Here is a 15178-nt window from a genome sequence, read left to right as displayed (position 1 = left end):
GCTAAGAAAAACATACAAACCCTAATTTTGAGTAATTTTAAATCTCCAATTTTTGAAGCAAATGATTACCATTTTGGTCATCTGAGTACTACAAACCAAAGCACCAGCTTGGGTGCTACAAATGTCTACATTTAGGTGGAGTTGTGATCAGGAGTCTTCTTGGAGCCCTTGGAGCCCTGGAAACAGCAATGCTTGTGTTTTCTTCTGTACCTGTCTACCTCTGTGACCTAGGTACAGAAGGGCTAGTCATCATCATCATACATTTGTATTTGCATCATTCAATCCATAGTTACTGCAGCTCCATAGAGCTTCTATTTAGTGACAGCAGATGACATGGATTTTAGAGCAGGTTACTCTGAATCTTGAGGGGACAAGGAAGGCTACAACAGGTTCATACATTTTGAAAGGGAACAAGAAGCAAATCGGGATCCAGTGAATATGGGCTTTGAATAGGAAAATCCTTATGGTGATGTAGGGGGGATAGTTGTGCCTAAGTGTTTAGACCTGAGGCCAGAGCTTTGATTTTTCAGTGATAATGGGGAACACAAGGACTGCGTAAGGTACAGATAGATTAAATCCTAGTAGGGTGGTGTCCTGCAGGTTACAATTTGAATCTGAGCCATATTAGCAGGAGTTAATCAGCTCCACCTTGAGACTTGACCAGACAAGTTGCTGGATTGGAATTGTGTAGGTAGTGTTGTGCCTCTGGTGTTTAAGAGAGAGGGGAGTTTTGTTTATGTGTGTTTATGTATGTGTGCTTTATGCCTCTACTGGGACCGCACCTCAAAGAGATAAGGAGCCCTTCTGACACACAAAGCAGCAGCAGCTGTCTCTTGGGTGGTTAAGATAAAGAACAAATATCAGAGCTGATACAATGCAATTAGTTTTCAGGCATTTCCCTGATTCCTCCTTTTCCCTCCTTTCCAGTGAAACACTGACTAATGAAGTCCCTTCTGAGCACTGCAGAAGTTGTTGAATTTGCCCAGTGGTCTGTGCTGGACTGCACAGCTTAGCTCTGCATGCAGGGAAGCTGCTGTGGTCCACATGGTTGTCCTCCTGTCCTAGGGCAAAATAGTTACTAGTTAGTTCAGATCTGTTTATGACAAATTTCTGCTGCTTGTTTTCACAAGACTCAGTAAAGGCAATCCCCATACCACCAGTCAGTTCTGGCCTCCTTGCCTTCGTCATCTCTTTGGGTAATTTTTCTTACTCTTTTCTGCTGGAGGACACTGAGGAGTCTGGAAGAGACCAAAGATGAAGATTTTTGTCACTCTGACCTCTCGAGAAAGTCACCTGCCTGATACAAAGCAGCAGTGTGGACAGTTATGATTTTTCATGTGAAATAAAAGTAATAATAAAAAAAAAAAAAAAAAAAAAGTTTTATTCTTCACCTATAAAGAGTGACTAACTAGGAGAAGGGCATGGCAGGGTAATCCTGTAATCCTCTCCAGATTTCTACTAGGAGACATTTTGTCCTAAATATCAGCACAGTCATAGAAATAATGCAGAGTAATCAGTCTCATCTTCCCCCAGCCCCCATCCTTGCTCCTGGCTATTAGCAAATTAACAAAATTTTCCCAAGCTTTTGCATGAGACTTACTGTGTCATTACTTAAAAAAAAAAAAAAAAAAAAGGGCTGATCTCTGCCTCACTTTCTTATCATTCTCTATCTTCGCCCCCTTTGTTATTACCAATGAGTCATACTTCACCTTTTCCTTAATCTACATCTCCCACATTCACTCCTCTGCTGGTTTTCCTGCCACCCCTCACTCCTGGAATGAATTCTCTGCTCCTTTGCATGAGAAACTTCTGTTTCCAAAACTGTATTTTAAATTCACATCTTACACCGGGTTGCATCCTATTGTCCCAGAAATAAAGATGGTCCTAATTTCCTCCCTGCCTGAGCACCACTGATAAAAAAATATCAGTGTTCTCCTTTTTTTGTTGTTTCCTAACAGTTCAGTACCATGCTTCCTGACAAGCCATTGGTAAAGGTGTGTTTGTGCTGATTATGAGGAAAAAAAAAAAGATTTGGCAATTGATATGCATAAAATAAAAATGCTGAATTCCTGGGGACAAATACTAGTTTTTAATTCTCAGCTTGTCTCATAAGTTAGATGCGAGTTTTCATCCTGGTAGTGAGCTTCAAAGGGATCAAAAGTCATGGAACAAACTATTTATTTTATCACGGTTAGGCTTGCTGCTGAAACTTAATTTGCAAGAACATTTGCTTCAATATGGCAGCAATACATGAGAAAATGATATAAATTCACTGTTCTAGGAATAAAGTGAAAGCAAGGAAAAAGCCAATGCCTGTGAGGAAGTTAAAGCCATGAATCACCAGCCTCTGAAAGCAGCTGGACTACATACACACCATTGGCAGTGATGCTAACAGTGTGCGTGAAATCACAGAATCACCTAGGTTGTAAGAGACCTCCAAGGTCACTGAGTCCAACCTCTGACCTAACACTAACAAATCCTCCACTAAACCATTTCCCTAAGCTCTACATCTAAACGTCTTTTAAAGACCTCCAGGGATGGTGACTCCACCACTTTCCTGGGCAGCCCATTCCCATGCCTCACAACCCTTTTGGTTGAAGTTCTTCCTAACATCCAACCTAAACCTCCCCTGGCTCAACTGTAGCCCATTCCCCCTCATCCTGTCACCAGGCACGTGGGAGAATAGGCCAGCCCCATTAGAACAGAACCAGTTTCAGAAGATGTGAGAATGGTTCTCCAAAGGCTTCGCTGAAACTGTTGTGGGATTCGGCTGATTTCATTGTAGTCCTTAGGCAGGAAAAACAGTTGTCACTTACTTAGGTACCTGTAGCATTAGTTAGTTAATCACTGTGAGATGCATCAAATGATGTTGAGAATATTTCAAGTTTTTGTCATGATTTCATTTGAACCATTTTGTAAAGAGTGCTGAAGCAGGGAACGTTTGTGTATGAAGTTCCATTTGTACAGTTAGTTTGGGTTGTTCCTCACCTTTTAGACTAAAAAAAAACACAACTAAAAATCTGGCATCTGAAGCCAATTTGTGAGATTGTCTTCCAAGTGAGTGAATATATTCATTTCACATGCTGCTCCATGTTTCTTCATGACGCCGATAATCATGGACACGTTACTAGTATGAATGGACACATTAGTGCCACACACACCTCGAGTTACGCAGTTCTTCCTCTACTGTATATTAGGCTTGGTCATCTGATGACCATTCCCCATCGTATGACCTGGGATGTTTTGTGCTGCATACAGTAGACAGCTGGGGAGGGAGCTTTAGCCTCCTAATCCTGCCTGGAAAATGCATCCTCAACCAGAAGTAGTGCTCCATGCAACTTGGAGTTTAATTGCAGAGAGTTCATTTCCAGGTACCTGATCTGACGATGATGGTTATTATTAGACTACAGTATTTGTTTTTGTCAGATCCATTTCCTGCCCTAGCCGTTTAAGCTGTCACCATGAAGGTAGGGAAATCATCAGCCTGGGACCTGGGAGGTTGGGATTTCTATGCCTGAGGGCAGCCATCTCCGTGCTTGGCTTGAAAGGACTGGGGAAATGCACATTCAGTGACCGATATATTCAGCACCAAGCAAGTTAATTTTACTTGGGTACTTAACATATCCCAGAGGAGTTAATATGAGCCTGGTGCCAGCTAGTCTGAGACTTCTTACATTCGGTTATGTCTCACTAAAGACATGAGAAATTCCAGTCATCAGTTAAGAGGCTGCTGAACTGATCAGATCTGGGACACTAACTCAGTTGGCCCTTCCTTGCTCCAAGATATGAAAGCCTGATTTTTCACAAATAACCGTCACTGAATGTTTTGTTAACATAAACTAAACAATTTGCTTTTTTTTTTCCTGTTCTCCTCAATCTGATTTTCAGAAAAGTCCAGAGTGTGTTAGCTTTGTTTTTCCAAACAAAACAAGAGCAAGAGAAGTTTCAGTCCAATCAGTTAAAACTTGACAGAGTTTTTAAATGCTTGCAAGGTCCTAACATGGCAGGAAACCATTGTTATTCTGCTTCTGGGCTGTCGTGTCCATAGCACAACAGTTTTTGTTCTGATGAGCTGGAGATGATCTTGTGATACCGATGCACAAGGCACATCTCACTTCTTGTTCTACAGAGAAAATAAAACTAGGGATGGAGCTGTTGAGGATTCAGGTTTGTATTGTTAGGCCAGTCCCACTTTCTAGGCTGGGAACATCACTCATCCCACAGATCAGGGTATGTATCCTTCCAGCCCACACATCACAGCAGTGCTTGTTTTCATCCCATTTGTCATTGCTCAGGGTAGAGGCAGCATTTCATGGCTGTGAAGGACTTTTTAACACTGACAGGCTGTCGAGAAATTGCACCTGAGCTTTCTTTGTCTGGTAAAGACCCTGTTGCATGCATGTCCTGTAGCTAGAGACACAGGGAAAATACGGGGACTCCATTTGTGTTCAGTCCTACCACACCCTGCTCCTCAAAACCAGCACTTGAATAAGAGAAATGAGGACTCTCAGCTGGTGCTTGAACATCTGCTGATGTCTGAAAGGCTTCAGAGTTGTATTCTGTGTAGAATACAGCCCTCTCAAGGGTTTACTCCAAAGCTAGACAGTTCTTAACGAACAAGGAAACTCTGATGGTCTTTCGTGTGCCTAAGCCTCCCTGCTGAGAATATCCATACATTTCTTCCAGTCAAATGTAGGTGCTCATTTCATTTAAAATGTGGTGATTTGTTTGTTTGTTTGTTTGTTTTATTCCTGTTTTTATTTTTAAGATGTAATCACTACTGTAGGATACTTTTAGGATGCATATAACACATTATATGGTGTGCTCCAAAAGCAGTTGGATCTGGCTTGCTGTGAACAGTGGTACTGCTCTGGAGAAGTTAGTTTTGGCATGTACTTTTGAAATAAACCAAATCACAGAAACACAGAGTGGTTGAGGTTGGAAGGGCCCTCTGGAGGTCATCTTGTCCAACCCCCTGCTCAAGCAGGGTCACCTATAGCACATTGCTCAGGCATTCTGCTGCCTAATATGCCCCTGAGTTTTATTGCAAATAAAGATGTGTGTGCTACAGCAAAGCTAATTCTTGTTGCCATTTGAAAAGTTTCCATGCTTAACTGTCTCTTTTTGGGGCAATTAAACCAATCTTGTAGACAGCAGCCTCCTTCCTCCATGACTCATGCTATCATTGCTCCTCATCTCAGGTGCAAAATCTTGGGAAATGCATTTTTGACTATCTAAATGTATGACATCCACTGGTTTTTGCCTTATCTGCTATGACGGTAATATCTGCTGGAAATGCCAGCAAGTTGGTTAGGCAATATTTCCCAGCCCTGGTTTCATAGATTACTTTAATCAAACTGTTTGTTTAGCAGTTTTTAAAATTACCTTCTTAAAACAGTCCCTCTGGGCTTCTTCTACCTTACGTTGAATTTACTAATCTGTAGTTTCATTTAAAAAATATATTAAAATATACATTTTACTTTCTTGCATGCTCAGGACTCTTTTAAAAAAAGTCAGAAAAAGTATAATGCTTGCTTTACCAGTTCCAGTGTTTGTGATTATTACTTGTGAAATGTATTGCTTTGTTTACTTCTAAGCAGATTTTTTGTATTTATACACATGCACATATATGTGTGCATCGTTGTTCAGACTGCACTGTAATATTCACTTCAAGTCAGGCAAAAGTTTATCTTTTTTTCTTTATAGGTACACAAAGCATATATTGCTTAGCAGTTTGTTTACCTAACCCTTATTCTCATTTTCAGTCAGGCTTCTCTGTTTCTTGGCCCTGTTACCTCCTGCAAATATGCGTGGGACAATCTTTACTGATGTTGGTTTTGTTTACTTTTGTATTCATTATTTAGTAGAAATTCTCTAGGTGTTGTAGAGGGTAAGTCCTGTTTTGAAGCTGGTCATGTAATTTTCAGAAATTTGCTAACTATTTTTTTTTACAAACAGGAACAAATGAATGACAGAGGAATGTTTTGCAGGTTATGCCTCCTTGTCCAGGATGCCTATGGCATGTTCAGTGAAGTACAGCTGCAATCCCTCAGTTCTGCAGAGGACATTGAACAGTACTGCCGGAGGTGGGAAGGCAAATTCTGCTGTTTAGCTGGAATGAAAATTTTGCAAAGAACCACAAGAGGAAGGTGAGAAAGGTTCATGGAAGATTGTGTGGAGTGCTGTGGCAGGCAGAGGTGATCTGCCATTTTATTTATTTATGTGGTCAATATTCTTTGGAACAACTGAATCAGGCTTTGTTCAATTAAATGTCTTCACTGCCGTTTTCAGGACATCCAGTAGGTATCAGTTAGATCCTACAGTACTTGAACCAACCATACTCCTGAATCAGCATAAATAAACTGACACACAAATACACACTTAGCAGAGAAAAAATTCAGAATTGGTTTATACAATGTTTCATAAAATATGAGAGTTTTCTTCCTCTTCTGGAGATTCGAAGACTTAAAATACTAGTTCACCTCTTTCTCATTGCAGAGCTGTTTATTATAGTGTGTTTTTCTACAGTTATGTCTAGTCTGGGTTGAAGTTTCAAGCAAAGAATTTCCCTTGGTATATGAGAGCTTAATTCAGTTAGGCCTGTATGGTTTTGGAAGAACAGTTTAAGTTTCTTTAAACATACCCTCCTGCTCCCGCACTCCTCCCTCACCAAAAAAAAAAAAAAGAAGAAAAAAAAAGGGAAAAAAAAAAAGAAAAAAAAACACCTACCAAACCATAAAATCGTTCTTATTTTGGGATAAGATTTTTCACAGCCTTATAGAAAAATCCCTTCAAATTATTAGCAAATTGATATATAGTACTTCTCTAATTTTACTTATTCTGTGATTCCTTTTATATTCTTTACATGAAATAAAATGAAGGTTTTTTAATCAAGAAAAAAAAACTTTAAATAGATAATTATCTTACAGAGTATCTTTCTATGGAAAGTGATAAGTTATCCTCATGGGGAGCTATGTAAATATAATTAGATTGATTTAATTCTCAACATAATTATTCTGGTACAAACATCCTATCTAGATAAGCCTCTGGTATTAGAATGGCTATGATATTTCTGCTGACACTTTTTTCCTGTTGAAAAATGCTGTTTCATCAAAACCAGAATGTTTCACAGAAACATTATCTATTTTGGAGACAGTTTTGTTGGAAGATTTTTTTCAGGTCCAGAGGGAGTGAATACTCTCTCATTCTCATTTCATGAAAACTTTCAGAAAGTCTCATTTTTGTTTCACATTGGAACAAAAACAAATTTCAAAGCCTTGAAATGTTTAGCAAAATGGAATTGTTGTTTTCCATCCATCCCTATTCACTATGCTTTTCTTTTTATGTACTTGCAGTGTTAATTTTCAGATCCTTTGGATTTCAAGCCTACTTGCATTTTTATGGATCTTTAATAACAAACACGTCTTCTTATTTAATTATTTTGTTGGCTTTTTTTTCAAGTTACATTTTTTCCAAACAAATTAAATAATGGCTTTGGAATTCTGGATACAAACGAAGTTTTACAACTGGCTGCTGGTGTTTCCAGTACTTGGCCTAGCTAATAAGAGACAGACTTCTTGTAATGTAAATTATGTTTCAAAGCAGCAGTAACTTACTTCTGGCTATTCTGAGGCCGATTAGAAGACACACTGCTGAAAATGCTGGTGGCTCAGCTGGAGCTGTGCTGGTGGTAACCCTGCTAGGAAACATTAAAAGAAAATGGCTAGCGTAGCTTCAGGGACAGTGCAGTGGTTAAAACGTGATTTCAATGTACAAGATGGGTGGGTGAGGGAATTGTTTAGGGATTTATTTCTTTCTTAATTGTTTCAGCCTAAGTTCTGCTTTATAACTTGTTATTACTTTTAAGTGTCAGGACACGTTTTGTGTCATTCTAGGTGTGATGGAAACCACAGTAAAGCCATAGCTGAAATGAATATAAGGGAGTGCTTATTCACACAGAGCATAATTAGGCAGTAGAACTTATTGCCACTGGATAAATGGGTTTCCAGAGCCAGTGGTATACCCAAGCACATGATAGGATATGCCTGTGAGTGCCCAACCTTGGCTTGCAGCACATGACTGAAGAAGAACTATGTGGTCTGCCCTGCAAGAAAGACTGCTGCCTTTTTTTTTTTTTTTTTTTTTTTTTCCAGAACACCAATTACATTTTGGAAGGAGATGGCTCTTAAACTGTTTGTTTCCTGGAGTCTCACAGTGGCTTTTAAAATGGATAAAAGGGAATAAAATATAGGAAATATGAGGGAAAAATCATGACTTTTTCTCTGCCCTGAAGCACATGACCTGGAGAAAGCCAACAATGGCTAATAAGATCCCATATTTGCATGTTGTCCCACAGTCACATGGACTGTAATCTCTCTTACACAGCACTTCCCCAGTCCCTCTGCGAGACAGGACATTTTCATTTATTAGGTACAAGAGGTTCTTGAGCTTTTTGTATCAGTGGAGAACTGCTATTGTTCAAAAAGAATTCCAGGCCATCATCCATCCTCATCATCAAGTATTTAATTTAAAGTACTATTTAACATCATTCCAGCAAATGTGATTTTAAGATCACTGTTGTAAGCTAAAGTTACATTCCAAGAACTGAAAATCTATAATAAAGGGTATTTTGCATCCAGGCAACAGCCTGGCTATAAACCTGACTTGATTTTTGGAACTGACCTGTACTGTAAGATGAGTAAGAGAAACCAAACCCTTTTCTCCTCCCGATACTAAAACATCAGTGTTCTAACAGAAAGTGGGAAATGAACGTATAGAACCACGTCCTGTCTTGACCAAGAATGACCCTGTGAAAAATAAGAATTACGGTAGCCTTACATTGAGAGAAACACTGTCAATGCTAAATACCCATGTGCTTTAACAAATACTAGGGAGATCAGCTCTAAAGAGTCATGAGATTGTTTGAAGGTCTTTCATTGCTTTAGATGGTTTTCAGAGCAAGCCCCAAACCCCACATAAAACACACTCCGCAGGCCATTGTTGCAAGAAGTCTTGCCCTTGGTATACGTAGAGGAAGTGGTGTTCCCCTTTGCTGTCCAGTTTCTGGCAATCCTGTCAGACAGATGAACATGGCTGAGTCATGATGAAGTAGCCATGGTTTGTTCAGCCTCGTATTCACAGCGGTTCTTCCAGTCTGTTTTGAGGCTATTGAACAAGGTGGGTATCAGTGCTATTGCAGCTGAACTAACAGCACGTATGTGGTTCAGTGTCTGTTTCCTGACACCTTTTCTCTTCACCCTCTCATTTGTACTAGTCCCCTGTACGACTGTTGCTTGACCTGCACGCTAGTGTCAGCAGAACAGAGAGTTATGGTGGTGCAAAGAGAGAAGACTGAAAAAAGTTCATCTATCTACCCCTGGTCACGTTTGATCTTTAGGGGTGTATGCTCTCTCTTGTCCTCCCCCTGCCTCGTATGTCGGTCTTACAAATTTAGCCCCTTGAGAAAGAGGAAGTGAGATTTCTATGGTGTACTGCTAGAAACAGAAATATTGGTTAAAAATCAGTGCGCATTACAACAATATGTAACCTTCCTATTTCAGTAGATCCAGTTATTTTAGGATGTCCAGTATAACCAGTAACTAAATGGGTGCAATTAGATGCAGGGACTGAGCACTCACTAAAATGTCTTAGGAATAAAAAAAGCTGTAAATTGTCATACTGTGCTGCTTCCTACCAGAAATTAATTGCAATGAGCTGGGATAAACTTCGTAGTTAGATATCTATCAACAAAAATATTAGTTTTATGTTATTAGCCGTGATCAGTGTTCCACACAGAATAATTTGTTTTGATAATTTGTGTCTTTTCGCCTGATTTGCCAAGCACTGAGTTGTTTTACTGCTGAGTATAGCAGAGCTACCAGATTCTTCTCTTTGTTCATTTTTTTTTTCCAAGGTAGAAAGATGAAAGGTGTCTCTTCAGCAGAACAGAAAAATTATACCAATTTAAAAATGGAAGGGTAGAGGGAGAAATGCTTTAATATGTAATTAACACAGAGTATCAGTGCCAAATTCATCCTTAAGTTAAAATAAATAAATAAATAAATAAAAGCTTAATGAATTTCAAAAAAAAAGATTAAAAGATCTGAGTGCTACATGGGGATGGTGTAAAATCCACATTTGCATTGGATAGGGTAAAGTACTTTGAAGGATACATCAACTCCTACACTTTGGCACATGACTCCACCATTAATTCATGTCAAGTTGTTCTGTAAATTTTGCTCTAATATTTGCTGTTTCCCTTTTAAATAAGTAGACCCTGAGTACTGAGGTCATCCACCAGTGTTACATTTCACTGAAAAATTTCTGTGCTTTCAAGTAAAGTTGTCTTCCGTTGTTTGTCATTTTAAACTTTAAAATGTTAAGCACTGGGGTGTGAAATCTTCCTGTGTTGGTCCCAATCTGTAGTACTGGTTACTATTTAGCTTGAGAGTATTCTTTCCTTTTTTCCCCTCTTTATTTTTATATATTTTTTAATTTCAGTCCCATAATTCTCTTCCTGTATCAATCAGCTTTTTCCTCTATTCTTCACTGTATGCTTTCTCTTCTATTTTGCTTTACACTCAGAAAAGAGAGGACCACTGCTAACTGCTCTAAAGGAAAGCATTTCAACTGCTGGACGTTGACAGGAAATGTAATAGTAAGACAGAGCAAGGAAATCATAACTTCCTTCCTTTCATTTTCCCTCCTCCAAAAAGACTGCCATCTAAAAGAGCCACCCACATCTCTGAGGTTTTGAAGTCCTGAAACACTTCAGTAATTGCTGTGGTTAAAGGTTGAGTTCCATTTAAAGCATAATTTAAGTAATTACATTAAAGTGTTGAATATTTATATGCATTTCTAAATTGCTTTTAAGGACTGTTTTTGTGTCAGAATTTAAGGGTTTTTTCTTCAATTTTCTTCTCTTTAGCAAGCACTGACTGCTGCTTAGATCTTCAGTGCTTCTATCATGAGGCCGTTCAGTAAGCAGCACTGTAGAATGAAATGGGCTTATTCATATTGTGTCAAAACTACTTTTATGTTAGCTTTTTAGTGTTTTAATGTAGCATGAGTAAGTTCTAAATTAATAAAGAAGACAGAGTTATTAAAGTATGTTTTTTTTTTTTCAACAAAATAATGTCATATATCTAAAAACCCTCAGTTTTTGACTGAGATATTTTGACTGAGGTGCTGTTTTAATAGGTTCTGATTTTTTTCTTTATGTTTTTGATGCCTGTATTACTCAAGTCTGAGAAAATACAGCATTGCACAGCAAGATCTTAATAGGTAAATGAGACATAGAACTGGCCTACAGCACCAGCTTTGTATTTGGATTGCTTGTCTTCTGATAGTTCAGGCTTATGCAGTGTAGGGGATTATTACTGAATTTCTTTCTAGTGTTGAGCAAAGAGATGATTTACAGAGAGCTATGAATTGCTCTATTTTTGAGTTCTTAATATTGAGACTGCAAACATATTTGTCTGAAACTGTCAAAAGAAAATTCTTTGGGTTTAGACTAAAATTGGAAGAGTAGGAGAGGAGGAAACAGAGAAGTGCTAAGTCATGAGAGCCTGGAGCAAAGCTGTGGAAGATGTTGGAGGAGAATCCTGGTCTTCCTTCTGCTCCTCTACTGCAAACCTTACTCAGCCTTTTTTCTTTCCCAGTTACAGACATTGTTTTCTTTCTTAAACTTTATTTGATATTTCTGATATTTTCTCTGTCATTTTTCCCCCAACTTGTGGTATGATTATTAAAATGTAAAAATCCCCCAAACTGTGATCAAAAACCATAGCAGCATAGCTGTACTGTTAAAAAGTTGAGTCAGGTATGCCACACACACAGATCCTGGACCAGAACTGTAGATGAAACTTCATGCTTGTGAGAGAACAAGGACTTTTCTCTTCAATTTGTATGTTTTTTATCAAAAAATCAGAGAGCAAATGTGCATATTTTATTATTATCAGTCATTGTCTTTCAGTATTTTTTCTACCAGGTAGTGTAAGATGATTTGTTAATAGGTCAAGATTAATTTCCGCACGTGCTGCATGTAGGTTTTGCATTTTCTCAGGCCTGTATTTAGCCTATTTAACACTACGAAATCTTTTGAATTTTCTGATTGCTCTCTGGGTACATAGCAGGCAGTTTGCATTTGTGGATACACAGAAAAGACATACCGCAGTTCAGCAAGCACAGTCTCAGTTGAGAGGAATGCCTTTCATGCATATTGGATAATAAAAATAATCAAGTATACTACGAATAATTACTTTGCATGTGATGTATACATGCATGTGTCTCTGTGTATGTAACAGTATCATTGTATATAAGCAAAGCCTGCAGAATTTACAGGAAGGATTTACAGAAGAGAAGGATACCTGTATGTATAGGAATGTCTGTCCTAAGTTCATACTTCTACAAAAGTCAATACTACAAAACTTTATTAAAGTTACTGGTGATTTTGCTATATTTTTGCTATACTGTTTTTTTGTTTTTGTTTTTGTTTTTTGGTGGTGGTGATAAACAGTGGATGGAAACATATTTAGTATGGGTCATTTTTTTTATGTTTTTTTTTTGCCAAACACAATACCAAACATAAATCTGTTATTTAGAATCTGGAAGGTGACTTCTGTCCTCCTGGGATGAATTTAGTCTTTTTTCCTTTTTTTTTTTTTTTTTTTCAAAGGAAGGTTATAGAATATAGCAATGGAGTCCTTGTCTCTTAAGTAATAAAAATGCTATTAATTAAAATACCTTAGTATTTTAATGGTTAAAAATATTTTTTTATCCTTGTGCCTGGTTCTTTTCATGCCTTACTGTACTTTCCCTTTTTTTAGAAGTATGTCCTTTTGTCATCAAAATTATTATTTTTTTTTTTTTTTAAATAGTGCCTAGTAGTTACTCTCACAGAGCTAAATCATTAAGTTTTTATTTTGTCTTCTATTATGAGAAAGGCTCTTTGTGCACGTCGGGGCTAACCGAGCCCCTTCACTGAAGCACAGAGCCAGCTGTTCATGTCTTGTCCTAACTCTATAGCTGAAGAAGGATACACATATTGGATAAAATACGCCCATTGTTCAAGTCAGATTGAAGTGGGATTTGAGTGCTGCATGGCCAATAAAGAGAATGGATTTTTTCTTTCTGGGAGGATAATGATTTTCTGCAGAGGAGGACACAATGTCTTGCCATTTCTCTGCTGTGGTTGCCCCCCTCGCTCCCCCTTCTGTTAAGTCAAAGTCCATAAACGTAAAGAGTTAACTCTCCTGGAGGCATGTGAATGGGAGAAGCAAGGGGGGAGCTCCTCAGGGATCACCCTGTCTGATACCTCCCCTGGCACATCAGTGACAGCTCCAGGACTTCCCTGTCCACACAGGAGGCTCCCCACGTCCCCACACAATGTGATCGGGAACTCGCAAATTCCTTGGGTGGCAAATGTCCTTGTGGTTTGCCTGACTGGAGTCAAAGAAAAGGATGAATCCAAGATGTGCAGGAGACACTCTCTTCTTGGAGACGCTGCTCATCTGCCTGTTTGTAAACAAATGCTGTAATTTAGTAATAATTAAGTGCTCCTACTTCAAGCAATTGGTGAGCTTCTCCAAAAGGGCACAAGTAATTGAAGACAGTGTACCATGTGTTGTAGGTATTCTGATATGGGGTTGCAAGCTAGAAGAGAGTTGGACATTAAAAGACAACTTCATGTTCCTTATGCAAACTTAAAAATCCCTGAGAGATCAATGTAAGGTCTGTGCGGAGATGTAATTATATCTGAACTGCAACAACATAGCTTCTTTGCCCTAAGTTGATAATGATAAATACATAATCTCTGAGTACACAGACACAAACACAAACAGAGTTTGTGGTATGTTAATAAATGTATTCTGCCCTCGCCCTTCTGCTTACTGTTGCATGAGGAATGCCACCTGTGTAGCTGCTGTAGTTGTACAGAAGGCCACTCTGTTTTTGTAACTCTCCTTCTTTGTGTCCCAATGAACAAGGCCAGTTTGCTTCACTGAGCATTGGCCCTCCTGCAACTGTAGAGATATCAGTCTGTGTGATACAAGACGTTGCCGTACCAAGGAGTCAAGAAGTGGCCATTTTCATCTAAAATCCCTTTAATGCCTAAGAAGTGTTGCTTTGTATGTTGTGATGTTCTGTTAAAAACAAGACACAAACCTTCAGCCAAGGATGCCATATAAGTCAGGAAGTCCGCTTTTGTACAAGGGCAGCACGTTTGTATTTCTGGTCTGTTCGTTAGCATGAGGAGCACAACTACAGATAGCAACATCATCATTTTAATCTGCCAGTTTGTTACCCAAATCTTGAACCAAAAGCTTTATTCCACAATGTCCAGTCTTGTGGACTGAATATCCACTCAGTCTCAGACATTTACATCTGTAAAACTTCTTACAGTGTTGGTCCATAGGCATCAAAGTGGAAAGAAGCTCACTGCCTATAGATACCCAAGGCATAAGCACTTAAGGATCAAAAGAAGAACAAGGGAAATACAGAAATAGATAAATTTAAGCAGAAGTGAGATAAAAGCAGAACTTTAAAGATCTTCCACGAGTCCTTGAAGAGAAGCAGCATATTGCAACATGCTTCAGACCAGTACAAGAGTATGCCTTTTATTTCTTCTAGGCGTTTTTGTTTAGAGGCTAAGATTAGCTTTAGCAAGTTTTGGACTTGCTAAAACAGAACTGTTTCAGAAGTAGTGGCTTTCGTAACTGGAGGGACAGGCAACTTGTTCTCAGAGGCAATGTGGGGTTAAAATCCAGATCTCTGTGCTTTGCCTGTGCAGAACATGCACAGAGAACTAGGACAAGATAACTGAGAGCTTTAACTCAGAAATGCACACCTCTTCAAGTTGGTTATCTGCGGCTATTTCCCCTCCCTCAGCTATTTTCTTGGCCTCTCCCATAGATGTTTCTGCTTTTACTGCGCGATGACGCATCAACTGACAAGCCAGACACCGAACTGCTGCAAATTACAGCTTGGCATGCTAAAGCTGAAGAGTTTGCAGCAGTTCACCTTCATATGCTGGGCTGTTAATCCTATGTCTGTTTCTAAATTGAAGGTGGAAAACTTGAAATAAATAAAAATCATAACCAAGTGAGCAGCTGTGTAAAAAGGAGACGGTTCTCTGCATGTTGGTACTCCAAGGCCTGGGTGTGTTTCAGATCAAAAAATC

At 38.8% G+C, this 15178-nt stretch overlaps 1 protein-coding gene across 4 annotated transcripts in view; it reads left to right on the top strand.

Annotated features, from left to right (window-relative positions):
* Positions 1 to 15178, top strand: part of SPIDR (scaffold protein involved in DNA repair) — a 69686-nt gene that overhangs the window by 36415 nt on the left and 18093 nt on the right. For 3 of the 4 annotated variants that reach the window (XM_032182188.1, XM_032182189.1, XM_032182187.1), the window contains exon 3: positions 5991 to 6149. The exons of the other annotated variant lie outside the window; for it this stretch is intronic. In XM_032182188.1, coding sequence (XP_032038079.1) covers positions 5991 to 6149 — 159 coding nt within the window. The remainder of the gene's footprint in view (positions 1 to 5990; positions 6150 to 15178) is intronic. 4 annotated transcript variants of the gene reach the window in all.

Source organism: Aythya fuligula, chromosome 2, assembly GCF_009819795.1.
Source record: "Aythya fuligula isolate bAytFul2 chromosome 2, bAytFul2.pri, whole genome shotgun sequence".
Classification (NCBI taxonomy): Eukaryota; Metazoa; Chordata; class Aves; order Anseriformes; family Anatidae; genus Aythya; species Aythya fuligula.
Note: the sequence above shows the minus strand (reverse complement) of the source record. Positions and strands in the feature narration are given on the sequence as shown.